General features: G+C 38.5%; 1 protein-coding gene across 2 annotated transcripts in view; it reads left to right on the forward strand.

Annotated features, from left to right (window-relative positions):
- The window catches only part of FNDC3B (fibronectin type III domain containing 3B), a 357932-nt gene that overhangs the window by 256957 nt on the left and 83913 nt on the right, over positions 1 to 17062 (forward strand). For both annotated transcript variants that reach the window (XM_082654911.1, XM_082654912.1), the window contains exon 9: positions 2744 to 2803. In XM_082654911.1, the coding sequence (XP_082511037.1) occupies positions 2744 to 2803 (60 nt within the window). The remainder of the gene's footprint in view (positions 1 to 2743; positions 2804 to 17062) is intronic.

Raw genomic sequence — 17062 nt, forward strand, 5'->3', positions numbered from 1 at the left:
TGCCTTTTCTCTCCTCTTAATCTGTATTTTTTCCTATTAGTTTTATACATCATGGTCCTTTACTGCTAAATACTGAAGTGTGTTTCCTAAGATATTTTTTTAAATAGCTACAATGCCATTACTTCATGACTTTACATCAATACCATACTTTTATCCAATCTATCATCCACATTCCAGTTTCGTCAGTTGATGAAATAATGTCTGCGGTAGCATTTTTCTTCCCCTTGTAGGACAAGATCCATTCTAGGGTCAGATACAGCAGTTAGTTGTCATGTCTCTGTAGCCTTCTTTAATTTGGAACACTTCCACAGTATTTCATTGTCCTTTATGACACTGACTTTTTTTTCCCCAATCTTCTGCTTTAATAATGAAAACTGACATGTATACATACTTTTTCAAAAACAAAAGTGTTAAATATCACTAGCAGGGCAATAAGTTTAAAATTTTTTAAAAATTATGGCTAAATTGCAAACATACAGAAACATAGAGAAAATACAACAATGAACCCCCAGATAACCATCACTCAGATTTAACAATTATTAAGATCTTGCCACATTTGCATCATATCCCCTTTATTACTATTATTGTTGTTGTTGTTGTTGTTATTGTAGCATTTGGTAGCAACTCACAGATAACACATCAGTTACTCCTACATAGTTCAATATGGATCAACATAAGATTTTTTTTACGTAACTGCAATGTCATTAACATCTAGGAAAACTGACAATAATACCTGGCATCATTTCATACCTTGGTCATATTCAGATTTTCCCAATTGTCTCAAAAATGTGTTTTAATATTGATTTCTTCTTCTGGGACTCCAAATGAAGTTTACTCATTGCCTGGGATTGTTAGGTCTCATAAATCTATTTAAATCTAGAATAGTCTCCCTTTTTGGAAATGGAATAGCTACTTTATATTTTAAATTTTAATTTAAAAAATTTTTATTGACATATAGTTGGCATACATTATAGTTTTCAGGTGTATCTCCCATCTTTTTAAAAATTCTTGATCAGTTGCAAAAAGTGAATCACTTTTGTTACCAATCTGAATTTGTGGTATCCTTTAACTTAATCTTCCTCCCCCATATTTCTTACAAATGGACAGTTAGTTCTGGAGCTTGATCAGATGCAGGTTTAACATTTGTGGGAGGCGTTCATCAAGGTAGTTCTATGTACTTCCTCTTCCAGCACACTGGGAGGCAACAGTGTTTGGCGGCCTCACTGTGATTAAATCGTTTGGGAATTATCCAATGCTTTTTTTTTAAAATCTTATTTATTTATTTGAAATATAGTTGACATACAGTATTAGTTTCAGGTATGCTACGTAGTGATTCAAAATTTTTATAGATTACACTCCATTTAAAGTTATCGTAGGCTTTCCCTGGTGGCGCACTAGTTAAGAATCCGCCTGCCAATGCAGGGGACACGGGTTTGAACCCCGGTCCGGGAAGATCCCACATGCCGCGGAGCAGCTAAGCCCGTGTGCCATGGCCGCTGAGCCTGCGCTCTAGAGCCCACATGCCACAACTACTGAGCCCGCGTGCTACAGCTACTGAAGCCCGCGTGCCTAGAGCCCATGCTCCTCAACAAGAGAAGCCACCGCAGTGAGAACCTGCGCCCCGCAACGAAGAGTAGCCCCCACTTGCTGCAACTAGAGGAAGCCCGCGTGCAGCAACAAAGACCCAACGCCGTCAAAAATTAATTAATTAATTAAAAAATATAAATAAAGTTATTATAAAATATTGGCTGTACTCCCTGTGCTGTGCATTACATCCTTATAGCTTATTTACTTTATACATAGTAGTTTGTACTTCTCAATCCCCTACCCATATCTTGCCCCTCCCCAGTTCGCTCTCCCCACTGGTACCCACTAGTTTGTTCTCTATATCTGTGAGACTGTTTCTGTTTTGTTATATTCATTTGTCTGTTTTATTTTTCAGATACCACATATAAGTGATAGCATACAGTGTTTGTCTTTGTCTGACTTATTTCACTAAGCACAATACCCTCCAGGTCCATCCGTGTTGTTACACATGGCAGAATTTCATTCTTTTTTGTGGCTGGGTAGATACTGACATTTGTGAAGAATACAGTTATGCCCACACACACCCCTCTCACCTTTAAAAATTTTTTTAATGGGAACATTACGTATTTTCTGGAATGTTGGTGGTTTCCTCATGATTAAGTCAAGGTTCTTCTGCAGCTTCTGGTCAAATAAATGGTTTTATTTTGTGTAAGAGAGCTATTTATCGGCATGCATCTGTAAGAGAGCTGTTTATTAGTATTGACATGTGAGGGAAGCAGATTGAGGTTTCTTGAAGAGAGTTGAGAAGTTGAAGCTATTGGGGTTCTTGCCAGGACAAGTCTGGGAGCCACCTTCAGCTGACAGCTGGTGCTGTTATTTACACTTACGTTTATCTGGGTATCTTTCTGTTCAGCTTGCTTCCTTATTTACTTATTTTTATGTAGTCATTTTGAAGAAGTGGTAAGATATTTTGGAATTTTATTCATAAGTTAGCCTTGCCGTTTTCCAGGTCCAGAATGACACTATTTCAAGGAATCTCATGTGCTAGTCCAGAAAAATGATAATACCAAGCAGGAGAGTTTATTTCTGACTTAAGGTGGAAGTAGAAATAATAGTTCTTGAATCGCTATTGGTACCTGACCATGAGACCCAAATCCAAAACCTGTTTTATTTTTGAAACTGGTATCATTGACTAAGAAATGATTTTTCTTTGCAGCGGAGAAGAATTAGAATGTAACCTGAAGGATCTTAGGCCAGCAACCGATTATCATGTGAGGTGAGTATTGGGGAATTCAGATTGCTAAAATAAATAATATGCTCCTTTCTAAAAGTGTTTGGTTAACAGCACTTGCCTAACTAAAAGTGTGAGTACCTTTGCTCATCGGCCATTCCTTGATGTCCTACACTTGAGAGCATAGAGATTGGGAGTCCACAGATGTGCTTCTGGTAATAGAAAAGTAGATGATACCCTGAACAGAATTTAAAAATTATTTTTGCGAACTAATTTTTATTTTACGTAGTCTCCTAAGATCCGTTGGAATGCGTGGTTTAATATATAATATTTTTTTCTATAAAGCAATAATTTTTTACCATGGGTATATCAGTTATTATAGACCTTCCATGTAAACTATATGTTCAGCCAGTATGACTAAATAAAGTCCTTTCCATGTTTCAAGTTTGGACCTAAAAGGCAATACGTTTTGAAGTAAGTAATGCAAATATCAAAATTATCTCTAGCAAGAGCTAATGCAGTTTTCCAAAACAACTCACATAGTTTGCTACCGAGTCTGAACTCTCTACCATGACTGCTCTGGAAGGCAGGGCTAGCTGATCTCAGGGAGAGACCCAGCCAACCACAGACCTGCGAGAACGAAAGTATCATCTAAGTGTTTACAGAGCTCATCTGATTACTCAAAGATTCATCCATACATCCATCTGCAAACAGGCAGATTTTTAAATCTGAATGTGATCCATAATATCGTTTAAATTTTCATTTTAATTTAAACTTTCATTTTATTTAATTTTTAATTTGATCAGAAATTCTCATTTTATCTAATAGGGTGAACAACAACAAATTCTCCTTTCTTCAATTATATATGTATATATCAAGATTATGTAATAAAATTGCAACCATCAAGCACACACCCTTTATTACACTTTCCAAAGGTTAATTCACACCACACGTTCCCTCTGTGGTGGAGTAGAGGCACGGTAGCCTAGCAGGAAGAGCATATGTTAATTATTAGGCAGCTTGAGGTCTAGTCTGGTTCTGCCCATCAATTGACTGTTTTAACTTTGGTCAATCACAGAGAATCCATGCCACAATTTTCTCGGTAACAAAAGTAAGGAAAGTAGGGGTGTGTTTAGATTATAATATCTTATTAGCTGCACAAGTGTTTAAAACTATGTTTAAAGCAATACATAAAAGAGCAAGGTTTTTACATTCAGTCATAAAGTGTATATCTGCTTAGCTATTGTTTTGTTTAGATGAACTCTGTTGCAACCATCTTTTCCTATTTGAATCAAAACTTTTGGATTTTGAGTGAATTAGCTTTAGCCCAAACTTATTGAACTTTTCACACCGTCTGTACAAACAAAAAGATTTGTATAACTTGTGAAGCTGAGATAATAGTTTAACCATTCTTTGAAATGGTCGATTTAACAACAAACCAGAAAATGTAACACCATATAGGTAGTCCTGTAAATGTTCTCCATTAGACATTGTTAACATGTGTTTCCTTTTTTCTCTTTTAATGTTCATTGTCACTGCTTTACTAAAGGTTTACTTTATTAATTTTCTGCTCATCCATGAGTTGACAATAACTTCTAAAAAAATTTTAAATGTCACAGTCTGCCCTTTATTTACTGTCCTATCTGTTGTGTTGCCCTTTGTATCTTTTCAACGCCTCTTACAAAGGGTAAACTTGAGAATACTTGCTCATTAATTCTTTTTATGTATCTTATGAACACCTTAAACTTCTGGGCAGATGAAAGGAATAATTAATGGATTCCCCAAAAGACATAGGAGCATGAGGTAGTTACCACCTAGAGGCCTCGGATCCAAGACTTCCTCCTAACACATCGGGGATCCCACCCTTGTGACATATTTGACACTTGTGTGACACCACACATAAAGAGCCTAAGGCACCACCAGCGGTTACTTGGTCTAGTGCTCTGCTGGCCAGAGAGATGGAAAATTCTCCATCTCTTTGATCCTGATCTCTTTACTTTTTTATACAGCAGGTTCTCATTAGTTATCTATTTTATACACATCAGTGTATGCATGTCAATCCCAATCTCACAATTCATACCACCACCACCACCACCACCCCCCACCGCTTTCCCCCCTTGGTGTCCATATGTTTGTTCTCTACATCTGTGTCTATTTCTGGCTTGCACACCTGTTCATTTGTACCATTTTTCTAGATTCCACATATATGAATTTATATATTTGCTTTTCTCTTTCTGACTTACTTCACTCTGTATGACAGTCTCTAGGTCCATCCACGTCTCTACAAATGACCCAATTTCGTTCCTTTTTATGGCTGAGTAATATTCCATTGTATATATGCATCATATCTTCTTTATCCATTCGTCTGTTGATGGGCATTTAGGTTGCTTCCATGACCTGGCTATCGTAAATAGTGCTGCAGTGAACATCGGGGTGCATGTGTCTTTTTGTTTTTTCCACATCTTTATTGGAGTATAAATGCTTTACAATGTTGTGTTAGTTTCTACTGTACAACAGTCAGCTATATGTATACATATATCCCCATATCCCCTCCCTCTTGAGCCTCCCTCCCCCCACCCTCCCTATCCCACCCCTCTAGGTCGTCACAAAGCACCAAGCTGATCTCCCTGTGCTATGCGGCGGCTTCCCACTAGCCATCCATTTTACATTTGGTAGTGTATATATGTCAGTGCTACTCTCTCACTTCATCCAAGCTTCCCCTTCACCCCTGTACCCTCAACCCCGTTCTCCACATCTGCCTCTTTATTACTGCCCTGCCACTAGGTTTATCAGTACCACTTTTTAAAATGTCATATATATGTATTAGCCAACGGTATTTGTTTTTCTCTTTCTGACTTCACTGTGTATGACAGATTCTAGGTCCATCCACCTGACTACAAATAACTCAATTTCGTTCCTTTTTATGGCTGAGTAATATTCAATTGTACATATGTGCCACACCTTCTTTATCTAGTCATCTGTTGATGGATATTTAGGTTGCTTCCATGTCTGGCTCTTGTAAATAGTGCTGCAATGAACATTGTTGTATGTATATCTTTTTGAATTACGGTTTTCTCAGCGTATATGCCCAGTAGTGGGATTGCTAGGTCATATGGTAGTTCTATTTTTAGTTTTTTAAGGAATTTCCATACTGTTCTCCGTAGGGGCTGTATCAATTTACATTCCCACCAACAGTGCAAGAGGGTTCCCTTTTCTCCACACCCTCTCCAGCATTTGTTGTTTGTAGAGTTTCTGATGATACCCATTCTAACTGGTGTGAGGTAATAATACCTCATTGTGGTTTTGATTTGCATTTCTCTAATAATTAGTGATATTGAGCAGGTTTCATGTGCCTCTTGGCCAACTGTATGTCTTCTTTGGAGAAATGTCTATTTAGGTCTTCTGCCTATTTCTTGATTGGGTTGTTTGTTTGTTTTTATATTGAGCTGCATGAGCTGTGTATGTATTTTGGAGATTAATCCTTTGTCCGTTGATTTGTTTGCAAATATTTTCTCCCATTCTGAGTTTCTTTTAGTTTCCTTTGCTGTGCAAAAGCTTTTAAGTTTCATTGCGTCCCAGTTGTTTATTTTTGTTTTTATTTCCGTTACTCTAGGGGGTGAGTAAAAAAGATCTTGCTGTGATTTATGTCAAAGAGTGTTCTTCCTATGTTTACTTCTAAGAGTTTTATAGTGTCTGGTCTTACATTTAGGTCTTTAATCCATTTTGGGTTTATTTTTGTATATGGTATTAGGGAGTGTTCTAATTTCATTCTTTTACATGTAGCTGTCCAGTTTTCCCAGCACCGTTTATTGAAGAGACTATCTTTTCTCCATTGTATATCCTTACCTCCTTTGTCATAGATTAGTTGACCATAGCTGTGTGGGTTTATCTCTGGGCTTTCTATCCTCTTCTGTTGATCTGTATTTCTGTTTCTGTGCCAGTACCATATTGTCTTGATTACTGTAGCTTTGTAGTATAGTCTGAAGTCAGGGAGTCTGATTCCTACACCTCCCTTTTTTTCCCTCAAGATTACTTTGGCTATTTGGGGTCTTTTGTGTCTCCATACAAATTTTAAGGTTTTTTGTTCTAGTTCTGTAAAATATGCCATTGGTAATTTGATAGGGATTGCATTGAACCTGTAGATTGCTTTGTGTAGTATAGTCATTTTCACAATATTCATTCTTCCAATCCACGAACATGGTATATCTCTCCATCTGTTTGTGTCATCTTTGATTTCTTTCACCAGTGTCGTATAATTTTCTTAGTACAGGTCTTTTACCCCCTTAAGTAGGTTTATTCCTAGGTATTTTATTCTTTTTGTTGCAGTGGTGAATGGGATTGTTTCCTTAATTTCTTTCTGATCTTTCGTTGTTAGTGTATAGGAATGCAAGAGATTTCTGTGCATTAATTTTGTATCCTGCTACTTTACCAGATTTATTGATTAGCTCTAGTAGTTTTCTGGTGGCATCGTTAGGATTTTCTATGTATAGTATCATGTCATCTGCAAACAGTGACAGTTTTACTTCTTCTTTTTCAATTTGGATTCCTTTTATTCCTTTTTCTTGTCTGATTGCCATGGCTAAAACTTCCAGAACTGTGTAGAATAATAGTGGCAAGAGTGGCCATCCTTGTCTTGTTCCTGATCTTAGAGGAAATGCTTTCAGTTTTTCACCATTGAGAATGATGTTTGCTGTGGGTTTGTCATATACACCCTTTATTATGTTGAGGTAGGTTCCCTCAATGACCACTTTCTGGAGAGTTTTTTTTTTTTTTCCTGCAGTACGCGGGCCTCTCACCACTGTGGCCCCTCCCGCCGCGGAGCACAGGCCCTGGACGTGCAGGCCCAGCGGCCACGGCCCACAGGCCTAGCCGCTCCGCAACATGTAGGATCCTCCTGGACCAGGGCACAAACCCACGTCCCCTGAATCAGCAGGCAGACTCCCAACCACTGCGCCACCAGGGAAGCCCTCTGGAGAGTTTTTATCATAAATTGATGTTGAATTTTGTCAGAAGGTTTTTCTTCATCTATTGAGATGATCATATGGTTTTTATTCTTCAATTTGTTAATATGGTGTATCACATTGATTTGCATATACTGAAGATTCCTTGCGTCCCTGGGATAAATCCCACTTGATCATGGTGTATGATCCTTTTAATGTGTTGTTGGATTCTGTTTGCTAGTATTTTGTTGAGGACTTTTGCATCTATATTCATCAGTGATATTGGTCTGTAATTTTCTTTTTTTGTAGTATCTTTGTCTGGTTTTGGTATCAGGGTGATGGTGGCCTTGTAGAATGAGTTTGGGAGTGCTCCTTCCTCTGTGATTTTTTGGAAGAGTTCGAGAAGGATGGGTGTTAGCTCTTCTCTAAATGTTTGATGGCATTCACCTGTGAAGCCATCTGGTCCTGGACTTTTGTTCGTTGGAAGATTTTTAATCATAGTTTCAATTTCATTACTTGTGATTGTTCTGTTCATATTTTCTGTTTCTTCCTGTTTCAGCCTTTGAAGGTTATACCTTTCTAAGAATTTGTCCATTTCTTCCAGGTTGTCCATTTTATTGGCATAGAGTTGCTTGTAGTAGTCTCTCAGGATGCTTTGTATTTCTGTGGTGTCTGTTGTAACTTCTCCTTTTTCATTTCTAATTTTATTGATTTGAGTCCTCTCCCTCTTTTTCTTGATGAGTCCAGCTAAAGGTTTATCCATTTTGTTTATCTTCTCAAAGAACCAGCTTTTAGTTTTATTGATCTTTGTTATTGTTTTCTTTGTTTCTTGTTCATTTATTTCTTCTCTGATCTTTATGATTTCTTTCCCTCTGCTAACTTTGGGTTTTGTTTGTTCTTCTTTCTCTAGTTCCTTTAGGTGTAACGTTAGATTGTTTATTTGAGATTTTTCTTGTTTCTTGAGGTAGGATTGTATTGCTATAAACTTCCCTCTTAGAACTACTTTTGCTGCATCCCATAGGTTTTAGATCATCGTGTTTTCATTGTCATTTGTCTCTAAGTATTTTTATTTCCTCTTTGATTTCTTCAGTGATTTCTTGGTTATTTAGTAACATATTGTTTAGCCTCCATGTGTTTGTGTTTTTTACGTTTTTTTCCCCTGTAATTTATTTCTAATCTCACAGCATTGTGGTCAGAAAAGATGCTTGATATGACTTCAGTTTTCTTAAATTTACCGAGGCTTCATTTGTGACCCAAGATGTGATCTGTCCTGGAGAATGTTTTGTGTGCACTTGAAAAGAAAGTGTGTTTTGTTGTTTTCGGATGGAATGTCCTATAAATATAAATTAAATCTATCCTGGTCTGTTGTGTCATTTAAAGCTTGAGTTTCCTTATTAATTTTCTATCTTGATGATCTGTCCATTGGTATAAGTGAGGTGTTAAATTCCCCCACTGTTATTGTGTTACTGTCGATTTCCTCTTTTGTAGCTGTTAGCAGTTGCCTTATGTATTGAGGTACTCATATGTTGGGTGTGTATATATTTATAATTGTTGTATCTTCTTCTTGGATTGATCCCTTGATCATTATGTCGTGTCCTTCCTTGTCTCTTGTAACATTCTTTATTTTAAAGTCTATTTTATCTGATATGAGTATTGCTACTCCCGCTTTCTTTTGATTTCCATTTGCATGGAATATCTTTTTCCATCCCCTCACTTTCAGTCTGTATGTGTCCCCAGGTCTGAAGTGGGTCTCTTGTAGACAGCACATCTATGGGTCTTATTTTTGGTTGGAACATTTAATCCATTCACGTTTAAGGTAATTATTGATATGTATGTTCCTATTACCATTTTCTTAATTGTTTTGGGTTTGTTTTTGTAGGTCCTTTTCTTCTCTTGTGTTTCCCACTTAGAGAAGTTCCTTTAGCATTTGCTGTAGATTTGGTCTGGTGGTGCTGAATTCTCTTAGCTTTTGCTTGTCTGTAAAGCTTTTGATTTCTCCATTGAATCTGAATGAGATCCTTGCTGGGTAGAGTAATCTTGGTTGTAGGTTCTTCCCTTTCATCACTTTAAATATGTCATGCTACTTCCTTCTGGCTTGTAGAGTTTCTGCTGAGAAATCAGCTGTTAACCTTATGGGAGTTCCCTTGTATGTTATTTGTCATTTTTCCCTTGTTGCTTTTAATAATTTTTCTTTGTCTTTAATTTTTGTCAGTTTGATTATACTTTGTGTCTTGGCATGTTTCTCCATGGGTTTATCCTGTGTGGGAGTCTCTGTGCTTCCTGGACTTGGGTGGCTATTTGCTTTCCCATGTTAGGGATGTTTTTGACTATAATCTCTTCAAATATTTTCTCAGGTCCTTTCTCTTTTCTCCTTCTGGGACACATTATAGACGCGAATGTTGGTGTGTTTAATGTGGTCCCAGAGGTCTCTTAGGCTGTCTTCATTTCTTTTCATTCTTTTTTCTTTATTCTGTTCCACAGCAGTGAATTCCACCATTCTGTCTTCCAGGTCATTTATCCGTTCTTCTGCCTCAGTTATTCTGCTATTCATTCCTTCTAGTGTATTTTTCATTTCAGTTATTGTATTGTTCATCTCTGTTTGTTTGTTCTTTAATTCTTCTAGGTCTTTGTTAAACATTTCTGACATCTTCTTGATTTTTGCCTCCGTTCTTTTTCCGAGGTCCTGGATCATCTTCACTATCATTATTCTGAATTCTTTTTTCTGGAAGGTTGCCTATCTCCACTTCATTTAGTTGTTTTTCTGCGTTTTATCTTGTTCCTTCATCTGGTACATAGTCACCTGCCTTTTCATTTTGTCTGTCTTTCAGTGTGGTTTTTGTTCCACAGTCTACAGGATTGTAGTTCTTCTTGCTTCTGCTGTCTGCCCTCTGGTGGATGAGGATATCAAAGAGGCTTGTGCAAGCTTCCTGCTGGGAGGGACTGGTGGTGGGTAGAGCTGGGTTTTGCTCTGGTGGGCAGAGCTCAGTGAAACTTTAATCCACTTGTCTGCTGTTGGGTGGGACTAAGTTCCCTCCCTGTTGGTTGTTTAGCCTGAGGCGGCCCAGCACTGGAGTCTTCAGGCCCTTTGGTGGGGCTAATGGTGGACTCTGGGAGGGCTTAAGCCAAGGAGTACTTCCCAGAACTTCTGCTGCCAGTGTCCTTGTCCCCATGGTGAGCCAGAGCCACCCCCTGCCTCTGCAGGATACCCTCCAACACTAGCAGGTAAGTCTTGTTCAGTCTCCTGTGGGGTCACTACTCCTTTCCCCTGGGTCCTGATGCACACACTCCTTTGCGTGTGCCATCCAAGAGTGGAGTCTCTCTTTCCCCCAGTCCTGTTGAAGTCCTGTAATGAAATCCCTATAGCCTTCAAAGTCTGATTCTCTGGGAATTCCTCCTCCCATTGCCAGACCCCCAGCTTGGGAAGCCTGACATGGGGCTCAGAACCTTCACTCTAGTGGGTGGACTTCTGTGGTATAATTGTTCTCCAGTTTGTGAGTCACCCACCCAGCGGTTATGACTTTATTGTGATTGTACCCCTCCTACCATCTCATTGCGACTTCTCCTTTGTCTTTGGATGTAGGGTATCTTTTTTGGTGAGTTCCAGTGTCTTCCTGTCAATGATTGTTCAACAGTTACTTGTGATTCCGGTGCTCTCTCAAGAGGGAATGAACATATGTCCTATTGCGCCATCTTCCAGAACACATCGCTTTTAGTATTTTTAAAAAATTCTTTCCTAAGAAAAATGTCTACATACAGTCCCAATTGTAGTTACTTTGCCCTGGCTCTTCCACAGTCCATATAGATCATTCATTCCCTTTCCCTATACAGCCTTTCATTTTTCAAGCTAGAGAATACTCTTAACACTTCCAGCCCCTACGTAGAGTCAGTCTCTTCTGCCTTGAATTGCTTTGGGAGGCACCTTGATGACATAGTAGGCAGACCTTGGAATTTGGAATTAATGACTCAGGCACTTACTGAGGGTATGTGATTAGGCAAGCCATGTAAGCTTCAATGTCCTTGTTTTCTCATTCATAAAATGAGGATAATAACGATACCAGCCTCAGAAAGATGGTGTGAGAGCAAATGAAATATATGTGCAAATCTATTATAAATCTGTAACACCTATAAATGTTTTGTTTGTTTTGTTTTTCCAAAGTGGTTGCAGATTTTCCACACTAATAATAAAAAGGACTTCATGATGGAGTTTGACTATACCACTCATTATTTTATTGAGATAAAGATATAGCATAATTGGAGCTGAAAAAAGCAGAGCAAAAATCTCTTTTTATGATGCAGTTAACATTCTCAAAATCTTAGTTCCAGGAATGTAAGCTTTTATCAACACAGTAGCCTCAAATATAATTTTAAATTTAATAGTCACCTATAAGGCCTCAAAAAGCTACATGGAAATATTTCCTAACTTTTCCACAACAGAAGCTCCAAACGAATTCCATTACTGTACACCTGCAAGATGAACAATTATATTTATTACCGTTTTCATTTGTACATTACCAATTTAGAAAGTGTCACCTTATAGGAAGTCTGGAGAGCCAATGATAAAAACACATGTTTCTTGTAGCAGTGTCAAGCAGGCTGTATTCTCCTTCTAGTTGTTAATAGTGCACATTGACAAAGGCCTACAGAAGTCTCTGTTCAGATCACTCTTCCGTAGAGTGAAAGGTTTCTTTCTCAGCTCAGGTACTGACATCTCACCTAGGGCTCCTTTCTTGATGCTCTTGGTTTTGCTATTCTGATTTCATCCCCTTCACATTGCTTGCTTGGTATCTTATGGAATTCTTTTTCTCATTTTCAGTTTTTTCCTCCCTCCTGTTAGTGAGTATGGTCAGAGTTCACCAGTCAGATACACAACCATATTTTAAAGTAGCAGCCTCTCAGTCATGGAGTCCTGTCATTGAACTGTATAGTGCTTGGCATCAGTTCCTAGGCAAGAAGAGTTCTTGAATTCTACTTGCCATCATCTCACTGTTATTGGGAATAATTTATTAAGAGACCAGTGGCATCCTTGAGACGGTGCTATAGGTTATGTGTCTGTAGCTGTTCAGATTGGCGCTTGCTATGCCCTTTAGTCCAAATTCCACATTGAAAATTGTATCCTGAGACATTTCAGGTTTTAAAGATTATTTTCCTCACTTTTTGCTATGTATTTTCGTGTCATTGCTCCACATCTATCTGACCACTTTTTTTTTTCTCCTAGTGATTGAGGAAAGTAATTCATCAATAATTCCTCTATTATGTTGATTTAAAAAATTTACGTGTTGGGTCCTGGGTTATTTTTATTAGAGTCATCACTTTTATATTAGTTTCCCAGTTCTTACACAGATTGCTTTTTTTGGTTTAATGTTGGCTGAATGTTTAAAAGGAATCAATTTGTAATTGTCAAAGTGTATTTATTCAGTGTTTCCATATAGGGTATTTTGTTACGGAATGACGCCACCAATGCAGAATCTCCTCTGTGTCTGTGTGTGTGTGTTGAGGAAGAGAGAGGAATGAGAAAAATCCAACACATACATACATACAAATAAATAACATTCTGTTTTATAATACTTAGGCATAAGTATGTAACTTTACAATCACAAACATTTATATATTCATTTATTTATACACATACAAAGAAAAGCATATTCCTCTTTTTTTTTTTTTTTTTTTGCGGTACGCGGGCCTCTCACTGCTGTGGCCTCTCCTGCCGCGGAGCACAGGCTCCGGACGCGCAGGCCCAGCGGCCATGGCTCACGGGCCCAGCTGCTCCGCGGCACGTGGGATCCTCCCGGACCGGGGCATGAACCCACGCCCCCTGCATGGGCAGGCGGACCCTCAACCACTGCGCCACCAGGGAAGCCCGCATATTCCTCTTTTAATTGGTAGTTTTATAATTAATAGTCGCATTGAAACAATCATTTTACTGTGAAAGTCAAGAATTTATATTTTTATCAATGATAGGATAATCAGGAATTTGAGTGTTGGAATGGATAGCAATTTCAATGCAGAATTTGAGGCCGTTTTCCAGTCATTGTCATAAACAATTTGGCAAAGAGGTTGCCGAGAGATGATATCATGTAATAACATTTCCCAGAAAAATTATGTGATGAAACAATCCAAAAATATGTGGTTGACCAGCTCAGTGTGGAGTTATGAAATAGGTGTTATTTTATTTTTTTTTAACATCTTTATTGGAGTATATTTACTTTACAGTGGTGTGTTAGTTTCTGCTTTATAACAAAGTGAATAAGCTATACGTACACTTATATCCCCATATCCCCTCCCTCTTGCGTCTCCCTCCCACCCTCCCTATCCCACCCCTCTAGGTGGTCACAAAGCACCGAGCTGATCTCCCTGTGCTATGCAGCTGCTTCCCACTAGCTATCTATTTTTTATTTCGTAGTGTATATGTGTCCATGCCACTCTCTCACTTCCTCCCAGCTTACCCTTCCCCCTCCCCGTGTCCTCAAGTCCATTCTCTACGTCTGCGTCTTTATTCCTGTCTTGCACCTAGGTTCCTCAGAACCATTTTTTTTTTTGGTTCCATATATATGTGTTAGCAAACGGTATTTGTTTTTCTCTTTCTGACTTATTTCACTCTGTGTGACAGACTCTAGGTCCATTCACGAAATAGGTGTTATTGACTAGAAATTACAGCTCCTGGTATGTTACAGACGTGCTGGAGGAAAGGGGAGGCAAATTTCTGAAATTCTTGGAGCACCTGTTCCATACACATTTAGTTGGTACTTAAACTGAAACAAATGTGCAAACCCAACACAAGATTAGTTATATCCTTAGAAAAGTGTATTCCTCTTTGCTGGTATAAATGCTAAAAGAACTGAATTGTTTGCTGATATATTTAACTTAGGACACTCGTCCTACTCCACAGATCTTCCTGTCATATCGTGGTATTTAGAGAAAACACATCACCATCGTGTGAGAAACATGATTGCAACATTCTTCAAAATGTAATGTCATTTACAGAGACTTTTCTGTGAAAATTACTGGTAAAAGCGGAGCAGGTAGTTATTACAGTTATTAGTTGCTATCTGTTTACTGAACAATTTGAACTGACAGATGTAATCATGAGGTACTTAGATATCATGTCAAGTTTTAGGTACTGAGTGCAGCACATTTATATTGCCACGTGAAATAGATCTTGTTTCCTTTGCAGACAGACTTTTTACAAGTGCAGAGCATTGACTCCTCATTTAGACAAACTATAACATTCTCTGAGTTTAAAGACAAGGGCACTAACTCCTGCAGACCTGTACAACTGTCCGTCCTCAAGTACCCCAGATTTTTACTTGTGCTATCAGGTTCCTTCGTTCCTACTGTCATCCTCCCAACCTGGCTGTCAGGAGCCTCCTTCTCTCGTGTTTCTCTAGCCCGATAAGTATGGATTTGTGACTCCAAGAATCTCATTGAAAAGAAAGAATGAACTTGACTGAGTCCAGCTCTCCCCAGATAACTAACTGCGGTCTGCTAGTCCTTGGCAGGCTCTTTCCCTACCTCCTCTCCTCTGCTCTGTTACCCAATGGATTTTTGGTGCTGACTGTTTTTGTGGATATTTAGGACTTGGTCTGTCTGAGTATAGTCTGAATTCATAAGCAAATGCCTAGTGACTGCAACATGAGATACCTCCTGGGAACGGAAGGGGGGAAAGAGGATTGGGTAAAAGGCAGCGAAAAAGCAATCTCAATTCCGGGGAGCAGTAGGGAGTGGTGGGGACTCTGAACTGGACAGCACTTGCCCATCTAAAGGGGGAGCTGCTCTCAGTTTCATTTAATTCCCGTCATTCAGGTCTGCAGCTCAGTGTTGCTAGAACTTCTGGTTTTTAAGAGAAGGCAGAGGTTCATTTTTTTAAACGAGAGATCTCCATTTTTTTTTCAGCATTGGCTTAATTTTTAACTTTGTGTTTCTGAAGATTTCAGTTATAGTCAAAAGTGGACAGTAATTTAATGAACTCTCATATACCCACCACCCAACTTTTTATTTCCTTGGTGCCTTCTGCTACGCCCTCCCCCAACAGTTATTTTGAAGTAAAGTCCGGTCATCATATTATTTCACCTGCGAACCACATTACCATCATCACACACCCCATGCCCATCCAAAATAAACAAAAATGGTAAATTCCTTCATGTCTTTAAAATCCAGACACTGTTCCCATTTCCTCAACTGTCCTAAAAATGAAGGTTTTATTTCTTCAGTTTGTTGTAATTGGAATTCAGATGTGGTTTGAGTATTGTGTTTGGCTTATAGCTCTTACATTTCTTTTAAGCTATAGGTTTTCCCTCCATCCCTTTTTTCTCTTCTTGCAATTTATTTGTTGGAATAAATTTTTTTTTTGTCCTGTAGACTTTTCCACACTGTGAATTAGCCTGATTGTATCCTGTAGTGTTGCTTAATAATGTTCTCTCCATGTTTCCTATAAAGCAGTGAAGAGGCTTAATCAGATACAGGTTCAGTTTTTCTGGCAGGGATTTTATAGATAGTGGCATGGTCTCTCATTAGGAGTGCATGTCTCTTTTTTGGTGATCGTTGCCTATGTCCTTTAATTCATAGGTGGCAGTAATATTTTAAAACACTATATTCCTTCCCTCCCCCCACACGTATTTTGGGCAAAATACAGTCGATAAGCCATCAGTTGGAGAATTCAACGGATCTGTTAAAGTTCAGGCTGGAACCCTGCCCATGTCTGGAACATTCTGTGATTCATTTTTAAGTAACTTAATGCCCAGTGAACCTGTCCTGATACACGGAAATGATCTTGCCAACTCTCCTGTTTCATTTTCTGTTACCATGTTCCTACTTACAGTGAATGCAAAAAGGAGCGTTTCTGTCATCAGGTTGGGTGAAGAGCATCCTAATGAGAGGTATCTTTTGTTTGGATCAAATATCACGGTGTCCTCCCCTAAGGCAAACAAGTCAAATATCCAGTAAATATGTATCTTACCTTTTAGAATGGAAGGTAGGCATGTCTGTTAGGACTCTCGACTTGCATGGCCTCTATAAATATTTTGTGGTGGACTTCAGGTGTATGATTTTTAAAATCCTTTCTCCTCAGTTAGGTCCTATTTTCCATAATGTTATCTGTAGCTGTTATTTATTCATTGGGTAGAGTGAGGGGAAGTGGATTGCAGGATGAATAGGACAGTAGGGAATATAGTATAGCAGTTAGATCTCCATGACTGAGTACAATTGATCCAACTTTCTAGCTGTGTAGCTTTGGGAAATTTACTTCACCTCTCTAGTCTGAGTGTTCTTCTGTCTTTAATGGCAGCTCATAAAGAGTTGTTAAGAATTAAGGACTTGATGTACTTACAAATTCTGAATAGCTTAATCCATGCATCTTCTTTAGGCAGCA

This window comes from Grampus griseus (genome assembly GCF_964374135.1).
Source record: "Grampus griseus genome assembly, chromosome: 5".
In the NCBI taxonomy this organism is placed as follows: domain Eukaryota; kingdom Metazoa; phylum Chordata; class Mammalia; order Artiodactyla; family Delphinidae; genus Grampus; species Grampus griseus.